A 24,118-nucleotide genomic window follows, 5' to 3' on the forward strand; every position below is an offset into this window, starting at 1 on the left:
GCACTGTTATGTGCCAGGCACTGTTCTAGGCATAAGAGATATGTCAGTGAATAAGGCGAGGACCCCGCTGTCCTGGAGCTTACCTTCTACTGGTGATAAGCATTATAAAGCCAATAATGCAGGGAAAGGAATAAAGAGGTATTGAGGTGGGGATGTCAAGGGACTTCAGAGAAGTCCCTTGAATGAGGGGAGGGGAAGAATGTTCCAGGCCAAGGAACATCATGAGCAAAGTCCTCTTTGGCAGGAATCCGCCTCAAGTATTTCAAGGAAAGCAAGGAGACCAGTGTTCTCTCGAGCTGAGTGGGAGCCAAGGGAAAGGTGGTAGAAGATGAGGTCAGAGAAGGAGGCAGGGGCCAGATCAGACCTGGGAGGCCTAGAGGAGATGGTGATGAAAGGGGCAGAGCAGAGGAGTCACGTGACATGGGACAGGGGGTCCCCTCTACAGCATCCCTACTAGAAAGCCCTCCTGTCCAGATCTGATGTTTACGGGGTCTTCCTTGGGTTGAATTCAAATCTTCCACTGGCTTCTATATACATAAAAAGTTTCTGGAATCCTGTCCCCAAATCTAGCACATTGATGGCCTTTGGGGAAAGGCTCTAGGTAGCAGGAGGACTGGGATGAGAAGGGGACTCTCATTATAAGCCCTTTGGACATTTTGACCCATACAGAATACATGGCCTGTCCCGTAAAGAAGTAAACAAACAAATAAATGAAAATTTTAAAAGTTTGTCACTTCCTCATCAGAGTTGTCCATAACCAAGCCTCCAGCGTTGGTCTCTGTTACCAGCTGTTTGGCCCCTGTCCTGCTGTGGGCATGTGTCACAGTGGTCACTCAGTCGTATCTGGTTTAATTAGACATCTGTCTCCCACTTGACCATAGGTGCCAGGAGCATGGGAAACTCCTCTCCCTGTTTGTTGCATCACCTGATGCCTGTCTCAAGAAGTGACCGCTGAATGATGACCTCATTGATTGAGGTGACTTCCCAGAAGGCAGATGCCCACCCAGCCTTAGGAAAAGGGACTGCCCCTCACCGGTTACAGAGTGGCACCCCCCCAACCTTGAGCTTAGGGCTCGGGGGAGTCAGACAACTCAGGTTGCTGTGTGATCCCGGGGAAAATGCTGAACCTCTCTGATTTACATAGTAACACCTCCCTCACCTGGTGTTTGTGAGAGGTAATGGGACTACAGATGCAGAGCCCCCAGGATATCACCAGGCACCTGACAGGCGCTCAATACCAGCACCCTCTTAGCTGTTTTCGCCATCTCCTCCAAGGCTTCCATCTTGTCCTGCTGGAACCATTTTGTTTGCAGACTCAGGAAAACCTCGAATGAGTGGGCTCTGGCTTCCTCCCTTGCCCGGATTCTGCCTACACCCCCTCCAAGGATTTGTGATTTAGCCAAGCTGAGGAAGCCCAGGCCTCATATGGGCCCGTGCCAGCCTCCCGTGGATTCCATCTCTCCTCCCCACCCCAACAGCCCTTGGGCAGATGACCTGGTCCCCCGACTCACCGATGTGCTTCCCGTACATGTGGTAGAAAAAGGAGACGCAGTAGAACTTAGCACTGGCATTGTACAAGGGACTCACCAAACGGGCTCGGTCCCCCAGCTCCCGGGGCCTTGATGTCTCGATGAACATGTAGTAGCCTGTTGGGGAGGGGGGGATGCACCAACAGCCTCCTCCTTACCCCACCCAGCCGCTAACCATCTGATCCTTTCACTGCCTGAGCTTCCTCTGACCCCAGGTGCCTCACCCATCCACCGTGTTCTCCCTGCCTCACTGGACAGCATAGGAGTCTAGGCCAGGAGTTCCGAACCCTATTGCAGTTTCTCTTCTTCTGGGTCCCCATGAAGACAGAGTTGTGTCTCCCCGTCAAATTAGAGCTCTCTAAGAGCAGGGCTGTGGCTCCCTTCAGACTGGGGCTCCCTGAGGGCAGGATTGTGTCCCCGCCTTCCGACTGGGATTCCCTGGTGCTACACACATACACACACCCCCCAAAACTGTCCTGCAGCAGTCCATGTCCTCACCCTCAGGGGTGCCACTGATGTCAGTGGGGGGACCAGTGTTGGGGGAGCGCTTGGGATTCTGGGTGAGGGCATTCTGCCGTGTCCAGTCAAAGTTGTCTGTCAGGTCCTGGGTGTAACCACAGATCTTCTCATCTTCAAAGTGGCAGGTGTTGTCTGCATTGGGCCAAGGGTGGGGAGGAGACAAAGAAGGTCAGGCTCCTCAGGCCACCTGGCCCAGCTTCGCCCTCCCTGACCACCCTGAGGCAGGGGTCGTGCATCCAAGCCATGGGCCTAGGGTCTCAGGGCTTGAGAAACCAGGCAACGGGGCCCCTGACAAATTTGTTCCCCAGAACAGGACTTCCTAACCTTTGTATACCACAGACCTCTGCTATCTAGTGATGTCTAAGGACTCTATCTCAGAATAATAATTTTAGATGCACACAATGAAATACAGAGGGTCACAAAGGAAATCACTTATATTGAGATACAGCTGTCAAAATATTTTAAAAAACACGTTTGTGATATGATAATCGGTGGGCTTCTTTTTTATCTAATTAAATAACAAGATCTAGCATTAGCTCTAATAACTGTGGTGGTTTCAAAGTCCCGATGGATGTAAATGATATTCAGAAAGGGCCGCAACAACTTTAAGGTGCCGTGCAAACCTCGACTTTGTCCTGATGACAGGGTCACGGGTAGTGATTACACTTCCCTGGCTTGTTGTCTGCAGTCGTCACTAAAGATGTTAAACTTTTGCCAGAATTTAAGGGAAGATAAAGAAGTAACTGTATGCCCTTCCACATTCCAGGTTCATGGATGCCCTGAATTCTATACACAGATCCTGTGGGTGGGGTGGGGGGCTTCATGGATCTCAGATTGAGGACCCCTGCTGCAGAGAACGGGGGATATGGATTAGTCTGGTCTCTCCGTTTTCCTTCTTGGGACAGTGATTCTAGGGATAGGATCAGGATGCTGATTGAGGAGGAGAGGCCTTGAGTTACAGATGTCCCCCCCCTCTGCCCCCCACTTTTAAGCCCCAGAATGAATCTTGGATGCACTTGTCTCCAAGCCCAGCCCTGTTCCCTTTGGCTTCTTCTTCCAGCTGCTGGCCTCCACCCCCATTTTCTCTCTGGGTATCTGCCAGGGACCTCTCCACCCACCAAGGGAGTCTTTGTGTCCCCAAAGGGAAGGGGAAGTGGGAGGGAGGTTTCTCACCTGACAGGTTGGGAGAGTTGATGGCTGGGAAAGCAAGCAGGAAAACCAAGTCAGAACTGAGGTATGGGACTGTATAGAGGGTGCCCAGGCTTGGGACCAGGGGACAGGGCTCCTGAAACCAGGACTGGAGGCCAGAGAGGCCTACCCTGCAGTGACAAAGTAGGACACTGCACAGCGGGGAGCTCCAAGCTCTGGAACCATGTGGGGAGGCTGGAAGGAGATCCCCTGGGGAAAAGAGGAGCCCACCCTTCCCACCCCACCACCACCACTACCACCTACGCTCTGTGTAGTGAATGATGCGGGAGGCCATGTCCCCAGCCCCGAAGGTGGTATAGGGCGTGAGGCGGACCTCATAGCTGTGGGGCACACGGAGGTCAGTCAGGATGTACTCCAGCAGCTGCCCCTTCTCCACGCGCCGCACTGGGATGGCCTTCACCATGGCGTTGTGCTGATTCAGCTGCAGATACAGGGTGTTTCCAGATGCCCAGATGGCCACACCCTCCACCACAGCACCGGCCCAGGCCCTGGTATGACTTGGAGGGTGCGGTGGGGGGCAGGGGCAGGGAGCAGAAAGAATAAAAACGAGGAAACCAGACCCTCAGTTCCCCCATCCGTGAGAGAGGGTAATCACTCCTACCGCGCCTCCCTCCTCAGCCCATCTGAATAACACAGGATAGCAACTCATATTGAACAATAAACGTGTGCTGGGCGCTGTTCAAGGTGATTTGCCATTAGTAACCCACTTAATCCTCAAAATTCTAGTCTTCTGAGGCGGAATGTTATAATGACTCCCATTTTACAGATAAAGAAACTGAGGCCAAACAGATGTGGTTTGCCCTAGCTCACACAGAGCAGGATTCTAGCCTAGGCGGTCCGCCCCAGAGCCACACTTTCACCCTCCACACCTACTGCCCCTTGGGCGGAAGAACCACATGGAATTAAACTTGACACAAGAACAGCATAGTCTGGCCTTGCATTCTAGAGACCCTGTGGAGAAAACTGCCTCCCTCCCCACCCTAAGCTCCTGACTCACGAGTAGATTCTGTGTCTTGTGAGCAGAGCTAGCTCTGCCCCCTTTCTTCTGTACAAACCCAGCAGACCCAGCCCAGTTTTCAGGGCAGGGCCCGGAGCAATGGGCCAGAGAAGGTCCCTAAAACCTTCCAGCTTCTGCTGCTGTGTCCAGAAAACTTTCTCTCTGGCTCTAAAGTGTAGTCTGCAAAGGGGTCAGATGTGTCCAAGCCCTGCCTCCAACCACTTCTCATGGTTTGATGGACATTCCCAGGGTCAGCCTGCCCCTCCTCACCCCTCCACCCCCGCCCTAGCCCTGTCCCCCTTGGCCCACCTGGCGGACACTGAGTCTGTAGTTGAGCAGGGGGTCCACAGCATCGGGCTCCCTCTGGGTCCACTGCAGCACATAGGAGTAGTTCTTGGACAGCTTGTGGCTGCGGGTGGGGTTGGGGGTGTCGAAGTAAAACTCCGGGCTGTAGGCTTTGGCTGAGAGGGTGGGGAGGGGGCGTGGGGCCGTGAAGGGTGGGAGATGGGGAGAGACACAGAGAGAGGAGGCGCAGGAGAGGGAGACAGAGAAAGATGGCAAGAAACAGGGACAAGGATATATGGAGACAAAGAGAAAGGGAACATAGTTAAGGGAGGAGATGGTGGGAGAGGAGGATATTAGGGGAGTGAGGATGGAGTAGGAGGGAAAGTGTGAAGTGGAGAAAAGGGGGATTGGGAATTCCAAGATGTGGTATTGGTGAGAACAGAGAGGGAAAGGCCAAGGAAAAAACCAGAGAAAAGAGAAATTTGGGAAGACAGAGAGGAGGGACATTAGGGAGGGAAAGAGGATGGGGGAAAAGACGCAAAGAAGGGTCAAGGATATTGAGGTGGAAGGAAGAGAGGAGAAGGACAGAGAGAGAAAAAAGATGGGGAGACAGGGGAAGTGTGGGAGAACAGGGGAGAGGGGAAGGAGGTGGGAAATGTCATAGGGGCCTCTGGCTGGCAGGGCTGGGGGGGGTGCGGCTGGGGAGTGACCTGTGGTCCTGGCCCCCTGTTTTTGACTGAAGAGAAGACCTAAAGGGGCACCCGGTTAGTTGGGGACTGCTGAGAGAGCTGGGGATGCAGAAGGGGACAGGCACACCTGGGGTTCTCCTCCAGGGGCGCTGCCACCAGCTCTGAGAAGGAACCTGCTCTCCCTCAACGAAGAGAAAGGGGGTCAGAAACTCCTTTGGCCTCTATGCGTTCCCCTCAGCCCTCACCATGACCTCCGACCCTTTCTGACTCACCTATGCCTGCCTGCAGCCCCAAACAGCCCACCCAGGAATGACTTGAGATATGGGCTGACAGGGATTTCTGGGCACCAGGGGGCCCGAACCTCGGGGGTGACAGCTCAGGAAATGTGTGCTGGCTGGCCCCGAACCACCCACGACATTCCAGAGAAGCTGTTGAGTCGTCTTCTCTCCTCTTAGCTACAGCTCAGGCCCCTCACATGGGGCCTGCCGTTAGGAAAAGATGGGGTCCTCCGTCCGCAGCCTCTGCGGCCAAGGACTAAGTAGGAGGGGCTTGAAATGTGAGGTCTGGGATGGGGCGATGCCCGGGGCTTGAGTGGGCAGGTTTAAGCCTCGTGTGGGCGGGCCTGGACCGCACTTGCCCCCAAGAAAGAAGGAAACGGAAAGCTGGGATTGGACGAGGCTCGAAGGGAGCCTATGCCTCGCAGCTGGGGTCCAGGCGCGGCGCGGATGAGTCTTTAAAGGGAAGGGCCCATACCGGGAGCTCGCGGGTCTAGAGGAGCGAAGCCTAACCCCGGGGAAGTAGGGGCTTGAAAGAGGCAGGGCCGTCCGAGGCCAAGGGGAAGGAGGCTAAGCTACAACAGGCGGGGTTTAGGGCACATAAAAGCGGCCCTTGAGAAGAAAAGGTCTTACACCTGGAGGGGCTGTGAGTGAATTGCTACAGCCTGTCTAGAGGGGACCTAAAAGACGTCACAGTTTGGTGCAGGCGGCATGGGCGGGGTTTAGACCTGGCGTGGGCGGGTCTTGGAAAGGCAGAGGCCTAAACCTAGCGAAGGCGGGCTGGAAAGGGGCGGGGCCCAGGCAGGGTGTGGGCGGGGCTTGAGTTGGGGCGGAGCCTAGCCCCAGGTGGACGCGATTGGGTGGGGCGGGACCCACGGGACGCTCACCCGAGACCTGAAAGAGGCAGGTAGCAGAGCCCACGTCGTTCGAGATGCTGCATTCGTAGCTGCCGCTGCTGTCGCGGGTGACGGCGTCGAGGCGCAGTTCAGAGTGGTCGGGGGCCTCGGCGGCGACGGAGACAGCAGGCGGCGGAGGCAGCAGCTGCCCTTTGAAGCGCCACACTGCCGAGGCGATACGCTGGGGGCTGCCCCGCAGTAGCGAGCAGCGCAGCAGCACGGGCCGGCCCAGCGCTTGGCGCACATCCTGGGAGCTGGGCTCCACCTCCGGCGGGACTGGGGGCGGGGGCGGCGGTCAGCGGGGCGGATGGGGCTTGAGGAGCGGCCCGATCGGAGGCAACGCACTCGACCCTGCTCCCGCACCCCCCAGCCTGGAGGGATCTCAGAGCGATACACATTCGTAACATAGACAGTAGCCGTGCTCCTACCTCCCTGACCTGCCCATACCCACCCCCTCCCGGCCAGTTCCTCCAGCCATGCTTCCCAGACTGGGCCTCTAGTCTTGCCTCGAATCCTTCCCTCACACTCCTCTCCCCGACCCTCCCCCACGTAGTGAAAAGCTGCATAACGTCGGGGTTTAGAGCAAGATCCCCAGAGCTAGATAGTTGCCTTAGGTTCAAATCCCAGCCCAGCTTCAAACTAGCCGGTAGGGCCTTAGGCAAGTTACTTATCCTGTGACTCGGTTTCTCTATTTGTAAAAATAAGGGAATAATAGAGTCTACTTATAGGGCCGAAGGGTTAAATGAGTTCATGCTCTTAGAATGCTCTTAAAATGCTCTTAGAACAGTGCTTGGCAAGAGCTGAACGAGGTTTGTTAACTCTCATCCTTACCTTACACTATCATCCTTACACTATCAGCTCCCTTGAAGGTCTTTCAAACTCCCATTTCTACCTGTCAAAATCAGTTATTTCTTTGCTCACTGGGTCCCTAGGAATGAAGATGGGGGCGGGAAAGTGGAAACGTTGACAAGGGCCACAGACCTCCCATATTAGAACACGGGGTAGGGGGTGGCAGGGTTTTAGGCATATCAGCAGTACGTGGAGGGGATTGGTTGGACCGGAGGGTATAAAGGGGTGAAGAAGGGGCAGGTCAGCCCGTGAACCCGGAGGGACAGCTCAGAAGGTAGTCCAGGTGGGGCGATGAGACTCACACTGCACGTTCAGCTGCACCTGGGCCTCGCGGGGGCGCACGTTGAAACCATTATACCGAGCCGTCTGGCAGCGGTAGGTCCCACTCATGTCGCGGCTCACGTGCTCCAGCCGCAGCTTCCCGTCCGGGGTCTCCTCCAGTGGCAGCCCCGAGGGCAGCAGCGCAGCCTCCTTGTCCACGCGGGACCAGAGCACCGGCGGCCGTGGCTTGCCTCGAACCTCGCACTGCAGCTCAGCGGGCGAGCCCTCCCGCACTGTGACCACGGCCCTTCCCTTGGGCACGCTGATGGTGGGAGGCACTGCGGTGGGGAGGCCGGCAGGAGCAGAGTTAGAGCTCCCGCTAGCCTCTGCTTTTGGGCTTCTGCTTTCCTCCCCCTAGGTCTTAGCCTCTCTTCCCCATCCCAGATGTCCCAAAGATCCCTCAGTATCTCCAAAACACAACACACCGCCCCCAGTTCTCTCCACCTCAGGGTCTCCCAACTCAGAAAGATTCTGAAGCCTATTCCTTCTTTCCCTTTAGCCCAACAAAAGGGGGTTTTCCACCTTTTAAACAGCTCTACCCACTGACTTCTTCCTTCAACCCCCTCTCTCCTGCCCACTGGCCCCAATCTAGTTAGAGCTTCCATTTGTCTTCTGGTGTATTATCACAGATGCCTAGTCTGTCCCCCAATATGCTTACCCTTTCTTCCAAAGTCAGAGAATATCTGGAGTTTGGCAGGGCGCTCAGCCAGAAGAACCATTAAGTCTCCCAGCCTGGGTTAGGTCTAGATGTGGCCACATGACTAAATTCTGGCCAATGGGATGTGACAGAAAATGAGGGTCCTCCAACGGAAAGACTGTGCCCCTCTTCTCCTCCTGCCTATGGGCTGGAATGCAGATTGATGGCTGCAGCTGGACCTGCCATTGTGGACAAGGGGGCCCACACTAGGGATAATGGAATACGGAGACAAGATGGAGCCCAGGGCCCTGAGGACTCGGAGCAGCTAAGCCATTATTCCAGCCTGGACCACTCACTTTTATGAGGAAACGAAATACATATCTAGCTCATTTAAGCCGCTAGTAGAATTTTGGGATTTTCTGCTACACACAGCCAAACCCAATCCAACCCAACACAATGCCCAACTGGAGGTTCTTTTAAAGACTTCCATGGGTCCCATCCTACATCCCATCAAACAAATTAAAATGTCCTACACCAAATATAAATTGTAAATAACTCTACAAGGCAAGCTGAGGTCCGGCTTTCTAGTTAGGATCATTCATACTCTTGTAAACCTTTATATGTGTATTGGCTTTAATTGTACAGTTTTCTCTTTGTATTTTGGAGCCAATTAATTTGTTTTTCCAGGTCTAAATTATTTCCACAGGCCCTTAAATAGCTTCCATGCCCCAGGCATCAGGCTAATAAGCCAAATGGAGGAAATGGCCCTGCGCCCGTGGATTTCCCTTTTTCTAAAACGTCCCAGCTCCCAACCCTTCTGTGCCCCCACAGGCCAAAGGGCTGTCTCCTTTCTTTGAGGCTGCACTGCCCTCAGCTTAAAGTTCCAGAACCTTGGCTCTGTAAACAAGACCCTTGTGCTCCAGCCTCTGCCACTCCCCAGCCTCATCTTCTCTCTCCCATCCTGTATCCCAGCTATGGGATCCACTTGTAAGGGACACGCTCCCTGGATGTGAGGTCTTTTCCCTGTGCAAAAGTCAGGATGGAAGGGGCCTCCGAGGCCATCAGGTTCACTATCTCACAGAGGGGAAACTGAGGCCCAGAGAGTTAAAGAGGCTTAGCCAAAGTCAGCCAGCATCTTGGTGTAAAGGGCTGGGACTGGAGAAGAGATTCTAGAGACTCTCTCCAAAATCATCTGCTCCAAACTCCTGTCATTCTGTAAACCCTTCAGGGGTGGCTCTAAAGTCAAACTGTCTGGGTTCGAATCCCAGCTACACTACTTATTGTCTGTTAACTTAGGTGAGCTTCTTAAACTCCCTGAGCCTGTTTCTTCATCTCTAAAAACTGATGATGAACTACCCCCATAAGGTAAACCATGAAGGTGAATGAGATAAATATGAAATCATCAGAACACAGAGTAAACACTCAATAAATGTTAGTCATTATTTCATTGTTGTTATTTATTATTTTTTGAATAAAGACCCAAATCCCTGCATTATGTGGTACCTGCTGACCCGTCCACTCTCTTCCATCTCATGCCATTCTCCCAGCTGCACTTTGGTCCCCACACTTACCTCCCTCAGGGCCTTTGCACATGCTGCTTCTGTGGTCTCCCTTTTTCTTTTTCTTTCACCCTCCCTTGTTCTCTTTTGCCTAGCAAAGTCCTACCCCTCCCTCAGATCTCAGATCAAACATTCTATCTTAGGAAACTTTCCTGACTTGTGTATCACAGTTTGCAGTGATATATTTATTTGTGAGACTATCAGAAAAGTGTTTGCCTTCCTGCTTCGTTCAATGCCAGCAGAACTCATTTTGCCCACCATTCTACCCAGAGCCTAGGACAATGCCTGGCATACACAGGTGCTTCATAAATGTGTGCAGAACACAGAATCAACACAATCATGTTCTCCTCACTCTGATCTCCTTTCTCCAAACTACTGTGCCCACCTTCCCTCTGTGGGCCTCTCCAGCTCCCTCCCCTTCCCAACACACACACCCATGCCGTCTCAGCTGCCCACCTGTCTCAGAGGAGATGTTGACCTCGACGCTGAGGTCAGGCACGGGTGCCCCTGGGAAGGAAGCCACGCACAGGTAGGTGCCATAGTCGCTGAAGTGCAGGTCAATGAGCTCTAGGCTGCTCGTGACCGCAGGCAACTCAGGGTCATTTCGGGTCACCAGCAGCCTCTTGGACATGCGTGCCGGCTTGCCGTTCTTGAACCACTGGTAGGTCACCTTCTCCTGGGGTACCGCATCCACGTGGCATGACAGCTTCAGGTCCTGTCCCAGCTGTATGTTCTCACTCTCTTTGATCACATCTGGGGTGATCTGGAATGTAGCGTTCTTCATGGCTATGGGCAGAAGGGGAGGGAGAGATGGCTGGGGCTGGCCCAGAGCCAAGGGTCTATGTCCCACCCCCATTCAGACCTGGCTTCTCTCCTTGAACTGCCAAGTTTGGAGGCTCCAACCCCACACAACCACCACCACCCCCAAGAGAAATCACTGCTTTGCTTGGAAATGGTCCTGCTTGCTCAGATGCATTTTTAAAAATTCAAAACAGCTGGCTGTAGAAAAGTAGGTTTATTAACTGTCATAGGTGCTCTTGACTGAACATGAGAGACACCGTTCCAAACCCTTGACGTGGTTTTACTCATCTCACCCATCCCACAGTCTTGCAGTGAGGCACTTTGCTGTCCCCATTTTACAAAGGAGAGAAGTGAGACCTAGACGGTTTAAGTCACTTGCCCAAAGAAATAGCCAACCTTGAATTCAGACTCGGCCGGCACTCTTAAAACCTGCACTGCTTTATTTTTATTCTTGTTTTAAACTGTGAATATGCAAAGTACAAATTTTGGAAAGAGGTACCAGAATGTAATAGCATTTCTATCTAGAGAGTGGGGCTGAGGGGAAATTTTAATTTGCACATTTTTATCCTTTTGTACTGTTTGCTTCTGCAGCAACAAGTGTGTGCAATTTTTGTAATAAAAGCCTAATACAATCACTTTACATGAAATTACATAAAACACAGAGTTTAGGGGAAAAGGGTCTAGTCTCTTTGAAAAAATCTGAATGCTGTCAGACATAGCCAAGAGTTAGAATTCTTCTCCTTCTTTTTAAGTAGGCTCCACATCCAACATGGAGTCCAAAGAAGGGCTTGAACACCTGACCCTGAGATCAGAACCTGAGCTGAGATCAAGAATTGGACACTGGGGGCACCTGGGTGGCTCAGTGGGTTAAAGCCTCTGCCTTCGGCCCAGGTCATGATCCCAGGGTCCTGGGATCGAGCCCCACGTTGGGCTCTCTGCTCAGCGGGGAGCCTGCTTCCCTTCCTCTCTGCCTGCCTCTTTGCCTACTTGTGATCTCTGTCTGTCAAATAAATAAATAAAAATTTAAAAAAAAAAAGAGTTGGACACTGAATTGACTGAGCCTCCCCAGGCGGCCCTAGACAGAATTCTCAGTAGTGGGTGCTAATTCGACAGGTCCCTGGTACAACAGCCAAGAACCAGGACTGGGCTGGGCAAAGAAGGCTGTGTGTCACCCTAAGAGGGGACCATAAGTATGTGATATAAACTTCAATCTCCAGGTTTTAAAGGCCAAATGGAATTAGGTGGTAAAGAATATCTGACAGGAAAAAAAGATCAAAGAAAAAAGTAGCTATCAGCAACAATCTGGCTATGGTCTTTCTTGCTCTGATTAAGTAAAAAGCCACCCAGAGCTAGCTTCTTCTTGTGAGAAGAGTCAGAAAAGAGAATAGTTGGAGGGGGAAGAACAAAAAGGAGAGACCATTTCAGCAGAAGACTCTCCACTGGATTTGACAGAAGCTATACTTTATTTTTCAAGGGTTAAAGAGCTGCAAACAAGCCTGGATCTTTAAAATCTTCAAATAAATAAGCAACAAACAAACAACAACCTAAAGTTACTTCTAAGTCCGAAAAATTTCAAGTTTTCTCTTTAGGGGTGCCTGGCTGGCTCAGTCAGTTAGTATGTGACTCTTGGTCTCAGGGTCGTGAGTTCGAGCCCCATGTTGGGTGCAAAGATTACTTAAATAAATAAAACTTTTAAAAAAAGCTTTCTCCTTCAAGCCCAGTAGCAAAATCAAGATCACACTGAGAAGCGAATGAGGCTGAGGTTTAATAAGGAGAGTGTTTATACTTCTTTAATTGTGCCCCAAGTTTTGTATCATTTTTACATTTAGTAATTACCTTCAGACTCACTGACATGCTTTGCAAATAAAGATTTGCATATGGGATATGTGCAAATTATGTTATTTTCATTTTAATTCTGTGAAAAATGTAGAAACCATTGTATGGGAAGAGTCAGGAAATTTCTCTTAAAGACTGGAATGTCCACATTTAGCTTGTGGCAGCCTCCATTTCCCAATCTAAGAAAAATGTAGGCAATCAGGATGCCCGAGTGGCTCAGTCAGTTAAGCATCTGCCTTTGGCTCGGGTCATGATCCAGGGTCCTGGGTTCAAGTCCTGCACTGGGCTCCCTGCTGCATGGGGAGACTGCTTCTTCTTCCTCTGCCTCTCTCTCTCTCATGAATAAATAAAAAGTCTTTTTTTTTTTTTTTTAAAGTGGGTAATCTGGGGCGCCTGAGTGGCTCAGGGGGTTAAAGCCTCTGCCTTCGGCTCATAATCCCAGGTCATAATCCCAGGGTCCTGGGATCGATCCCCACATCACGCTCTCTGCTCAGCGGGGAACCTGCTTCCTCCTCTCTCTCTGCCTGCCTCTCTGCCTACTTGTAATCTCTGAGTGTCAAATAGATTAAAAAAAAAAAAAAAAGTGAGTAATCAATGCCAGCCCTTCCCACTTCTTCCATTGTTGAGATGACATTTGGAAATGTACATCACAAATAAAACTTTATACAAATTGTAGTCCTGCTGCCAGCAGACAGACCTCAGAATCGCAGGGAAATCAAAGTGCCTGGAACACGGCCCCTCAGCAAATCTCATCTACCAAAAGGAAGCAGACAAGCCCCTTTCCCAGTTCCCCAGTGGTTTCTGGAGGGCAGCCCCCCCACCCCCATCTGCCTCCCGAGTCCCTCCCGCCCCTTCAGACCCACGTACATCGCACCAGCAGGTTGACCGTCTTCTTGGCAGGGTTGCCCACGTTGTTGGTGGCTGTGCAGTTGTAGTAGCCAGAGTCCCGGGCCTGCACTGAAGGGATGCTGAGGGTGCCACTCTGGGCCAGAGCGCCCAGGGGCAGCGGGCCCGGCCCATGGGACCACTGCAGCTGGGGTAAGGGATCACCGCCTGTCAGCAGACACTGTACGGTCACATTCTCCCCCGGGTTTACCACCAGAGTTTCATTCACAGACAGCTTCAGGGCTGGTGGTGCTATGAGGACAAGGAGGTGGGGTCTTAGGGGACTGTGAGGCAGCGCTGAGGGAGCTGAGGGGGAGGAGAACCCATGGGCTTGGGGAAGGCCTGAAGGAAGACTGGGGAGAAGGCAGGGAGCAGGCAGAGGGGAGGAAGGGAGATGCTCATGGTGCGGTGCCTAGAGTCCTGTGTGGGGCGGGGTACTGTCTCCTAGCTGGGAAGTCAGCCCGGGTGGGTGAGGGGGTCGGGCAGGGAAGTCCTGTACCCGTGGTGTTGGTGAGCCGGAAGGTGATGGCCTTGTCAGGGATGCCACACACGTTGCGTACAGACACCTGGCAGGTGTAGCTGGCGTAGTCCTGGGGCCGCAGGTTCTTCAGCTTCAGGACCTTGGTCTCCCCCTAGGTAGCAGCAGTGTACTGGGGTGAGGGGCCTGCTTGGGTCCCAGGGATCCCACACACATTCACCCAGCACCATAGGCAGAAGCAAATTCCTCCTTTAATTCCCATCTTTCCAACCTCCACAGTTTATCCTTAGGGAGCCGCAGCCTGGGGTGGATGCTGCCCACTCCGTACCTTGAGCTTCTCTGCATCTGATGCTGTCCTGGGACACACTGGCCAGGACCAAGGCTTCAGTTCTCCCCCTCTGGGAAATGGGGGGTAAGGAAGGACTCCTGTTCTGTCTTACAACCTATGCAAACATGGGGCTGGCCCCCAGGCCATGTCCACACGTCGAGCCTTGCCACCTGGGATAGCTACCTCGGAAAGCCTCCCCTGGTAGGACAGCTTCCTCACCACCTCCTGGGACTGCAGGGGTCCCGTGGGAAGTGCAGTCATCTCTCTGCCCCCAGCTACCACTGCACCTGCCCGAGTTCCCAATACTCTGCCAGCCAGAAGACTGAGGCATCACGTGCCTACTTCTGGTTGCGGGGGGCGGGGGAGTGCCTTTCCTAACTAGCCATGACCCTGGTGGACATGTTGCCTGGGGGATTATCCTGTCCTCCCTGACCTTTCTGCCCTGATTTCATTTGGCTCAGGATGTCTGAAGCCCAATCAGAATGTATGCCTCTGACATCAGAACAGAATAACTGGAGTCAGGGCCGTCCCTGGAACTCAGGATCATGAGACCTCAGTTTTCACATCCCCCTCCCCTGTAGGGTGCAGAAGGAAGAGTGTGGGGCAAGCCATGAGGAGACCAGGCCGGCTACTGTCCATCCTGACCTGGGTGTAGAGGGGCTCATAGATGTCGACCCCATTGTCCTGGCTGTGAGACAGGGTGTCAGAGCCCCGCTTCCAGATGAAGCGGGCAGGCGGGTTGGAGTTGACAGTACAGCGCAGGAACACCGTCTTCTCCTGGTAGAAGTTGCCTCGAACATCACTCACTGTCTGGTGCACCGTCAGCACGGGCTCATCCAGGTCTGCAAGGATACCACGCCGGGGGGAGTCAGGGCTGGCTGACCCGAAGGTAGGGGACTGGGTTTTCTGGCAGCCCTCCAGGAAAGCTAAGCTACTCTCAAGGGAAGCTTCCAGAGAGCCACATGGTCTCCCAGCCCACAAGACAGACCAACCCATTAGAGGCAGGGGAATAGACTTAACAGCTTCCCAGCTGTCCCTGCCCCCGGCTCTGCACGGGGGTGTCTTTCTTCACCTTCCCGTCATGGGATGGAGGAAGCAGCTGCAGACTGGAAATCAGGACACTGGTTCAGATCCTGGGTTAGCTGCTAATTTGCAGTGTGACCTGCCTAAGTCCCTTCTGTCTCTGGGCTTGTTTCCTCACTGGTAAATTGGACTAGGTTGGTGGTTCTCACCTTTGTTTGCATGACAGAATCACACGGATACTTTTCTTTTCAATACCACTGCCTGGCATAGCTAACTGATGGTGTCAGAAGTCAGAAGAACGATTGCCTCTAAGGAGATTATTGACTGGGAGGGAACATGAGGGAATTTTCTGGGGTCCTGGAAATGCTCTTGAACTGGATGGTGTTTACACATGCATAGACATAAAAACTCATTGAACTGTACATTTAAGGTTAGTGTACTCTATTGGATGTAGGTTAATCCTCAATTTAAAAAAAAAAAAAGTTTAAGAAAAGATCCCAATGTCTGGGCCTCATACCCAATTACATCAGAATCTCTGGAAGTGGAACCAAGGCATCAGTAGTTTCTTATAAAGACCCCCAGACATTCTAATGGACAGCCAGCATTGTGAACCAAAGGTACCCACATTACACAGCCTAACATCCTATGACAAGTGTCCCATCATTCTGTCCTCACACAGCCCACTTGGACAGAAGTCATAACAAAGGCCAGGGGTGGAGGTAGGGCATGGATGACATCCAGGCCATTCCTGCCAGTCCCTTCCAGCACCAATAAATCAAAAAATGACCCTTACCCCCAGGGTTTGGCAGGACTTTGGGTGACTGATGGAAGACAGAAGGGTCCAAGATCCCATTGCTCACCACTTGGGGATCTCACTTTGGAGGGGAGGGGCACAGGGCATATCTAATGGGTAGGTTCATTGTAGACATTAAGATGGCACAAGACAGGTCCCTTGGCTTGCCCCTGGGGCTTCTGGGTAACTAGCGTCAGCCTGGGCTAGCACAGAGGCAGGTGGCAAGCAGTGAAATAGCCTCTTGGGGTTAAGGGGTATCTCTATGGCAGGCAGGTAGGGACTAGGGGCTTCCCTTTCAACCAGCAGTCAGGACTAAGGGGTGCTTGGTCCTGTAAGTGGTGGGGGCAGGGAAGTTTCAGAGCTACCCCTGGGGCCAAAGCAGAGACATGAGGTGCTGTGGGAAGGGCACCAGAGCAGTCAAGAGAACCTTTGCGGGTGAACAAGTCACAATTCCCTGCGCCCCCGCCCCCACCCTCCACCCCCGCCCCCGGCATAACCTCATAACCTGTGAAAGTCGTCTAATCCAACCTATCCCACCCTCCCTGAACACTTGAGAGGGCTGCTGCAGGGTTTGTATGGATTATGGGGGGACGCGTGTTAAGGGTAAAGGGTGAGACACACCATAGGAACAGCAGGTAATGCCCCTTTAGGCCGGGAGTCTCTATTGTGCTCTTCCACGAGGGGTCGCTTCGCCAGCCTCCTTTCTACCCACCTCCTCCAGCCCAGACTGAGCATCCTGGGGGCACCACCAGCCCCAACTCACACTGCACGTCCACGCGGATAGATTTGATGGCAGGCACGCCCACGCCATTCTCGGCCTTGCAGTAGTAGCGGCCGCCCTGCGTGCGAGCAATGCGCTCGATGCGCAGCGTCTCGTTGAACACCGATGTCTCCTGGAACTTGTCCGAGGCACTGCCAGCCGTCTTGGTCCAGCGCACCTGGGTCCACAGGGGAAGGGCAGAGTAGCCACGGCAGTGAGAGGTTGGGCAGGGAGGATGGGGCGTCTCCCTCCTACCCCATTGTTTTTCCTGAGTACCCATGGAGCACCCCCACTCCCCAAAACCAATCCCCCCAGGGGAATACAGGATGGGGTAGGATGCCTTGGGAAGGAATCTGGGGAATCTAGGGTCAGAGGGAGGGAGCTTTAAAGAAGGAAGTATAGCGCAGTGGTTAAGAGGCAAGTTGGATCGGCCAAAATTACCCCCCCCCTTCCTGCCCTCCTTTCTTCATTGGGAAAATGGAAAATATTACCCCCACCTAGGGTTCCTGAAAGGACTAAATGTGCCTTAGTGTCCATAAGACTAAGAATTTTCTAAAATTTTTGGTGGCCCTGGGTAGGTTACTCCTCTCTCAATTTCAGATTTTTCTTTTTTTTTTTTTTTTAAATTTTTTTTTTTTTAAGATTTTATTTATTTATTTGAGAGAGAAATCACAAGTAGATGGAGAGGCAGGCGGAGAGAGAGAGAGGGAAGCAGGCTCCCTGCTGAGCAGAGAGCCCGATGCGGGCCTCGATCCCAGGACCCTGAGATCATGAGCTGAGCCGAAGGCAGCGGCTTAACCCACTGAGCCACCCAGGCGCCCAATTTCAGATTTTTCATCTGCAGGAGAGGCCTATGGGGTAGCCAGCCTTCAAGATGGTGGCCAGTGATCCCAGTCTCTAGTTCTTTTTTCTGGGGTGCTCTCCCACTTTGTACGAGGGATGGGCTGTATGACTCATATAATACAGTTGGCCTGATGGTATGTCACTGCCAAGATCAGGTTATGAAGGACTGTGATTTGTCTTGAGGAAAGCCATCTGGCTTGCCATGAGCAGCCCACTGGAGGGAGGAGGGGTCCACCGGGGAAGAAGGGAAACATCAGGTCAACAGCTACAAGAAGTAGACTACAAGCAGGTCCTCTCATCCCAGTCAGTTCTCAAATGGCTGCAACTTCCTCAGAGACCATGAGCCAGAACCAGCCAGCTAAGCCGCTCCTGGATTCTGGTCCAATAGGAATGGTGAGGCAACAAGCATTTGTTGTTCTGAGCCCCTGAGTTTGAGAGCATTTGTTACACAGCAGTAGATAACTATAACTATTACACAGCATAATTTACTCTTTGCAGAGGTTTAGAAACAAGTGTAATGCACCTAAGTGTAGCCCCCAGTATATATTCATCACTCAATAAATCTCCCTTATTATTAACATTGCTGTAGATTGTGGTGAACTAGCAAGAATCACACAAGACAATGGAGCAACTACTCAGAGTAGCAGGGGTTTAAGAAAAATTGATCAATTCCAGGTCATTAAATCTTAAGAATTGGAGAGTAGTGTAAGGAAGCTTCCAACTTAAATTTGGGGAGGATTGCTTATTACTGAGACAGGGCAAAGCCCCTGATCTCAGTGAAGAGGGCAGGCCATAGGCCGTAAGAACAAGGTTGGGGAGAAGCAGGTGAAGGGCAACTTTCTCATGCAGGATATGGCCACTGCAGGGTTTGTACTTTTCTTCAATTCTACAAAATTCTCAGCCTTTATCTCTTTAGATGTTGCCTTCTCACAGTTTTCTCTAGTCTGTCCTAAGTTTATGTTGTACCCTGTCATTCTAGCCTCCACCTCTCCCAACTTCCTTTCCATATTTTCCATCTCTTGATCTTCTCCAGACTGCACTGTAGTTGATTTCCTCATATCTATTCATCCAATTCACTAATTTTCCCTTTAGCTATCTCTATGGTATTGAGCCCAAATTTTTCAAAAGACCATATTGTTTTTATTTCTAGGATTTCTACTTGGTTTTCACCCTCATATCTAACTAATCAGGTTGTATAATCTTTCATTCTCTCTTTAAACCCTTCAAACATGTTTATTTTCAAGATCCTTTCAGATGGCTCTGATTTGTCTGTTTCCTCAGATGTGAATTGTTCAATTCTTCAAGTCTCTGGACTGGCCCTCCTGGCACTATATTTCTAAATATTGTTTTAAAATATTACTCCACGGGCTTGTATTCCATGGGAGTTTTCTTCCACAGTAGTTCCATGTGGGCCCTCACAGACCTGTGTTGGGTGTTGCTTTATGGTTGCCTATGCCCAAGACCCATGGGTTCACAGGTTCCAGCTAGTTTTTACATTAGTTTCCTAGCTTTGGTGTCCTCATCACTTGGACGGTGGATACAGACAGCCCAAGGGGTTGTACAAACGACATTTTGTACACACGTCCAGAAGCAGACTCTGCTCTCTGCTGTCACTCTGGGCTGTGGGACAGAGAACTTCTGGGCCCCATTCACAGGGGGTGCCCTTGTCAAGCTTCCTGCTTTAGGTAGAGAGTCCATGTGTAGCTTCCAGCCACAGATGAACCTGTGGCCTCAACTCATACTCCCTGTGCATCTATTCATGCTACTATCCCTGAGGTGGCTACATAGTTCAAGCCCCTCCAAGGATATGTTCTTCACATTCTGCTCACTGCCATTGCTACAGATTCTTTCTTCATTTTGGCCTTTGAGATTCCTACTCTCTTGTTATTTGTTTGGAGTGGGGAATTCCATATCCACTCCTTCCTCCAGCCTGACCTCAGAGTGGGCTATGAGATGCTCCTTCCCTGTTCCCCTGCTATATTGGATGCTCCATGACAATGGGAACTGTAACTGCATCTTCAGGGCCTATCACAGCACTGGGCACATAGCAGGTGTTCAGTAAATACGTGTTTAATGAACTGAGAAAACAAGGAGGTAGACAGCATTTCAGGAGAGGTGAACAGCAGTGGCTAATGCAGGAACAAACAGGGTTTCTTTGGGCAAGTGGGACTGGAGCATAGTATGAGTATGAGAAGGATGGCAGTGGGGCCAAACTGTGTGTGTGTGTGTGGAGGGGTTTCTTCACTTCCATCCCTAGCAGCCTGAACTGGGTCTGGTAGGTAATAGGTAAACCATGGAAGGTCTCTGAGCAGGGGAGTAATATTCCATCATATTACAGCAGGTCTGAGGATGACAATTCTGGGAGCAGGGTACAGAAGTGAATTGGAGGGGGATGTGGGAACATGGTGGGGGTGGGGGGCAGTTAGCCTACTGCAATGGTCCAAGGGCTAGGATTGCAGGTCTGAGCTTTAGAGGTAATGAGGAATAGAAACAGAAGGTCCATGCAAGAGACATAAAAACAGAAGCCTCAGAGGCTGGCTACATGTGGGGAATGAGATGGCACACAGCCATATTGTATCCAATATGACATGAATGACATCGTGGATGGAAATAGAAAAAAGAATGTGTGGGTACACACTGAGCCCCAGCCACAAACCACTCATAAAGGCAATGCACAAGGGGACACACGCAGGTGGCCAGTGCAGCTTTAGGGAGAGATGGCCCAGTGGCCTCCCTCGTGTTCCGGGGGACCATACTGACATCGCACCTGACGCAAACAGCAACTGAAGAATGGCAGCATCGCTATCACTTGAAAACAAAACTTAGAGAAGAAGCAAGAGGTGTTGATGGTTTCAGGTTGAGTCCTTCACAGTTTCCTTGTCCTTTTATTTGTCTCCAGGCCAAACCTATCAAAGCCATCCCTGTGCCCCCAAATTACCCAAAAAAATGCTTCTGCATTTCATTGTCTTCTCCAGGACCCAGTGAAGAATCTTCTGCTGCTCTTAAATACCACAGCCGTTCACCCGCAAATTCCAACTATCCCTCCAGCCCACCTCCTGCCTCTTCCCATCAGCTTTAGTGATAACTGGCCAACTGTTCTGACTAAACCACATACTTGGTCTGTGACAAAATATACCTGGCATTACCAGATACTCCTCTTCCACTGCTTTCTATTGCTTTCAGTCTTTTAACCTCAAGAGTGTGGGGCTTGCCTACCTGAAGCTTCCCAAAGAGGAGAGTGCTTCCTATGTGGTTGGTAACATCCAGAGCCCCCAACCCAAAGACAGACACACTGTGGGGAAGTGTGCTAATAAGCTACAGAGAACACGGGTATTGGATTCAGGGTTCTGCTTCCACCCTTCCCGGGGCTGTGTGATCTTGGGAGTTCACTCAGCCTCCTCAGGCTTTGATTTCCTCAGCTGTGTAACAGAAGCCCTCATGTCTCCCCCACAGCCTGGTTGTGAGGCACCAAAGAGAAGACGTTGGGGAAGCACCTAACACAGTGTCAGTGCGTGAGGGCTGCCCTCACATGGAGGCGGAATATGCCTCTGAGGAAGTGTCTGCCCCACAGATACAACGGGAATGAAGTGGAATTGAACAACTGCCATTTAATTTTTCCCCTCAGTCGTCAATGTTTTCAGGTGAATAAGCTCATGGCCTCCAGCCCTTCCCTACAGGGTTCATTTTCTAGCTCTTTCTCAGACCCAGTCTCTTGTCTTGTGTTGGCTTGCCAACTTTGTCTGCCTCTTGTCCCCAGCTCCCACCACCTCTTCTGTGGCTCTGATCCCAGGGTGGACTGGAGACTGAGGAGGCGAGGCCAGGGGGGTGCTTACCTGGGGCCGAGGGTGCCCGGTGACGAGGCACTGCAGCATGAGGGTGTCCCCCTCCCGGATGGTGTAGACACGCTCACTGATGTTGTCCTCCTTCACCACACACGCCTGGCCTGCATGGACAATTTGAGCCTGGGCGGGAGCTGGAAGTGGGGAGAGGGGACAGGTTTAGGCAAGAGGTGCCAAGGCCAGAGGGGGTGGTCTAAGGCTCCCGCCTCTGAGTATGTTAGCGGGAGGCGCAGTCCAGACTTCCCCAGGCCATTTCTCAGAGGCCTGACTTGTTGAGCTCTAGAAAGGACACTCCCAGGGCCACAGGCCAGAACCAGAAAGGTCAAGGACTCAGCAAGAGGCCAGTTCCTCCTCAGCCCTCTCTCCTTGCAAGAGATCTGGGCTGTCAGTGAGCTGATGAGTATGAGGGGCTCAGTATCTGTATAAAATTGGTTGTCACTCGATGAGCATCAATGTCTTAGCAGCCCCTGTCATAGAAGATGCTGGCGCTGCCCCCCCCCACCGCCCCACACCTGGTGGGGGCATCCACGCCCCAGCTTCTGGAAGTATTAGCTGCTAGGTGCACAGAGCTTACCTTCCCCTGGGAATTGTCCTTCACCAGAAATGCCCAGGAGATCACCCCTTTCCCAAATACACACACACAGAGTCCAAGGACTGATAGCTGCCCCACCATCTGCTATCTGCTGGTGGGATGACTATGTGCCACTTACACTCCACAGTCCCCTGGGAACAGGTTGAGGCTAAAGCAACTGAACCACATTCTTGCCTGGCTGCTCCCCATTCCAATGTCTGCTGAGAGCACTTTCTCAGTAAATCATGTGCCTGACCTGCACCCCTTCAACCATCCTAGGCTTTACTTTTAGAGAGCTTGATCAAGATATCTCCCAGTCCCACAGACTGCCCATTCCCCTTACCCAAAGGCCTGTTACTCTTCCCTCATTGCTCCCTGAGCCTGGGTCAACCTCCTCAAGGGACGGAAGCTCTCTCTGGGGGCCTGGAAGCTCTCAAAAGAGTGGCTCCTCCCTGGCCTTTCTCACAGGGACCAGGGCCAGGGGACCACAGCAGGATGAGGTTACAACACCCCAAGGGAAGATCACTGACTGGGAGAAGTACGCAGCCCCTCCCTAAGTGTCCAGCCCCCAGCCCAGCAACGTTTGGGCTCTGAAGAGGAGGGCAAGGCCTCCGAGTTCATACCTGTCTGCTCACAGCTGTGGGATGAAGAAAGTGGAGGTGGGCACCAGGGGCACAAGGGGGTGAAAACAGAGTCCTTGCCCTAAAGAGGGGCACAAGGGTGAGGTAAAGCCTGTACATAAAATGTGTAACTTCCTCCAGGAAGCCTCTCCTGACTGACTGGTACCCACCCTCCTCCTGTACCCATCACTCTCCCAGTGTGACAAAAGAGCCTTGATCTGCCTGTCTGCCAGATGCAGGGTTCTAGCCTTTCCGTCTACCAAACCATGAGTTCTACCTTATTATTCCCAGCACAAGGCCTTGAATACAGTGGGCAATCAATGAACACTGAATGGGTGAATTTACAAGAATATCCCATGGTGATGTTGCTAAGCATCATAAAAGAGATACAGAAGGCCCCATAGGTCAGAGGAGAGAGAGAGAGCTCTGTTAGAGGAAGAATCCCAAAAGGCTCTAGGAGGAAACAACTTTCTCACTAGGTCTCAAGGAAGCTTTGTGCTGGGTGACAGGGCAGAGTCCTATATTATATATATTACTTGGAGTAAACCATGAGTGATCTCTGGACCTTTATTTTCTCATCTCTAAAACAGAGAGAATGCTGCCGGCCCTGACAACTCATGAGGGTGGGTGTGACAGTAACAGACTGGATGAGACGTGCTTAATAAACCCTGATGTGTCCTGTAGTTACCCCAAGCAGCGCCTTACCAGAGTCTCTCCAACCAACACGGATGGGACAGTCGTGAACTATTACAGAGGTGGGTATACAGAGCAGCCCAGCTGTAGGTCAAAAAGCTTGTGGGGTAGCAACTGGGAGTAACACAGGCCATGCTGAACCATTAGAGTCTCTACAAACAGTAGCAGGTTCTGCAAATAGTAGCAGCTGCCAGTAGTCAAGAGTCTAAGCATCCACACCACCGTTCTTCCTGCCTGGCTGTCATAGAGGAAGGAACCAAGGACAACTGTCAGGAGACAAGCTCTGCAACCTTGAGCCAGTCAGACCTCATGGTCCTCAGTTTCCTCTCCTATGGCAGAGGAGCAGATTAGATGACCTCTGAGATCCTTCTCAACTCATACTTTCTATAAATTTTGTAATCAGTGCATAGTCCATATATAAGATGCACCCTGGAATCCAGGGAATGGGCCTGCAACTGTCACCCTTTGTGACAAAAATGCATGAACATCACCATTCCGTGGAAGAGAGGGCCATCTGTGGCCAAGGTCCAAAGGAAATCTCATCAGGAAACAACCCCCCCCCCATGCACAGTGAGCATGCCAGTTGCTGATAAGACCAGAAGGTTGCGTGGATGTCTACAAGAGGCCTGGGGTGCCTCTCCACAAGGAAGACATTGATTTAACAGGTTCCAGTGGAAGATAAGCTGTAATCTTGGACACTGTGGCTTGCCCGTAGCCAAGCAGTGTTGTAACAACAGAAGGTTCGGTGACTGATAAGGAATACTGAAAAGGAGCTGGAGAGCTGGACTTTCTCAGGGTCTGGCCAGCACAAAGTCTGGCCCGCAGACACAAGGCCTCTGGCCACCAGCCACGTTTCCTCACTGGAGAATCATGGGGATCATGG

General features: G+C 51.8%; 1 protein-coding gene across 4 annotated transcripts in view; it reads right to left on the reverse strand.

The window, feature by feature from the left end:
- MDGA1 (MAM domain containing glycosylphosphatidylinositol anchor 1) overlaps positions 1-24,118 on the reverse strand; it is a 58,428-nt gene that overhangs the window by 7,705 nt on the left and 26,605 nt on the right. For 2 of the 4 annotated variants that reach the window (XM_004739997.2, XM_004740000.1), the window contains exons 2-14: positions 21,346-21,485; positions 16,673-16,847; positions 14,739-14,935; positions 13,787-13,919; positions 13,270-13,539; positions 10,222-10,551; positions 7,551-7,847; positions 6,391-6,675; positions 4,564-4,715; positions 3,501-3,678; positions 3,222-3,245; positions 2,028-2,180; positions 1,512-1,646 (exon numbers count right to left, since the gene is read on the reverse strand). In XM_004739997.2, coding sequence (XP_004740054.1) covers positions 1,512-1,646; positions 2,028-2,180; positions 3,222-3,245; positions 3,501-3,678; positions 4,564-4,715; positions 6,391-6,675; positions 7,551-7,847; positions 10,222-10,551; positions 13,270-13,539; positions 13,787-13,919; positions 14,739-14,935; positions 16,673-16,847; positions 21,346-21,485 — 2,469 coding nt within the window. Of the gene's footprint in view, positions 1-1,511; positions 1,647-2,027; positions 2,181-3,221; positions 3,246-3,500; positions 3,679-4,563; positions 4,716-6,390; positions 6,676-7,550; positions 7,848-10,221; positions 10,552-13,269; positions 13,540-13,786; positions 13,920-14,738; positions 14,936-16,672; positions 16,848-21,345; positions 21,486-23,247; positions 23,602-24,118 lie in introns of those variants that run through there. The other 2 variants (XM_004739999.3, XM_004739998.2) reach the window with 2 other exon arrangements.

This window comes from Mustela putorius, unplaced genomic scaffold (assembly GCF_011764305.1).
Source record: "Mustela putorius furo isolate JIRA1106 unplaced genomic scaffold, ASM1176430v1.1 tig00003983_pilon_pilon_pilon, whole genome shotgun sequence".
Lineage (NCBI taxonomy): Eukaryota > Metazoa > Chordata > Mammalia > Carnivora > Mustelidae > Mustela > Mustela putorius.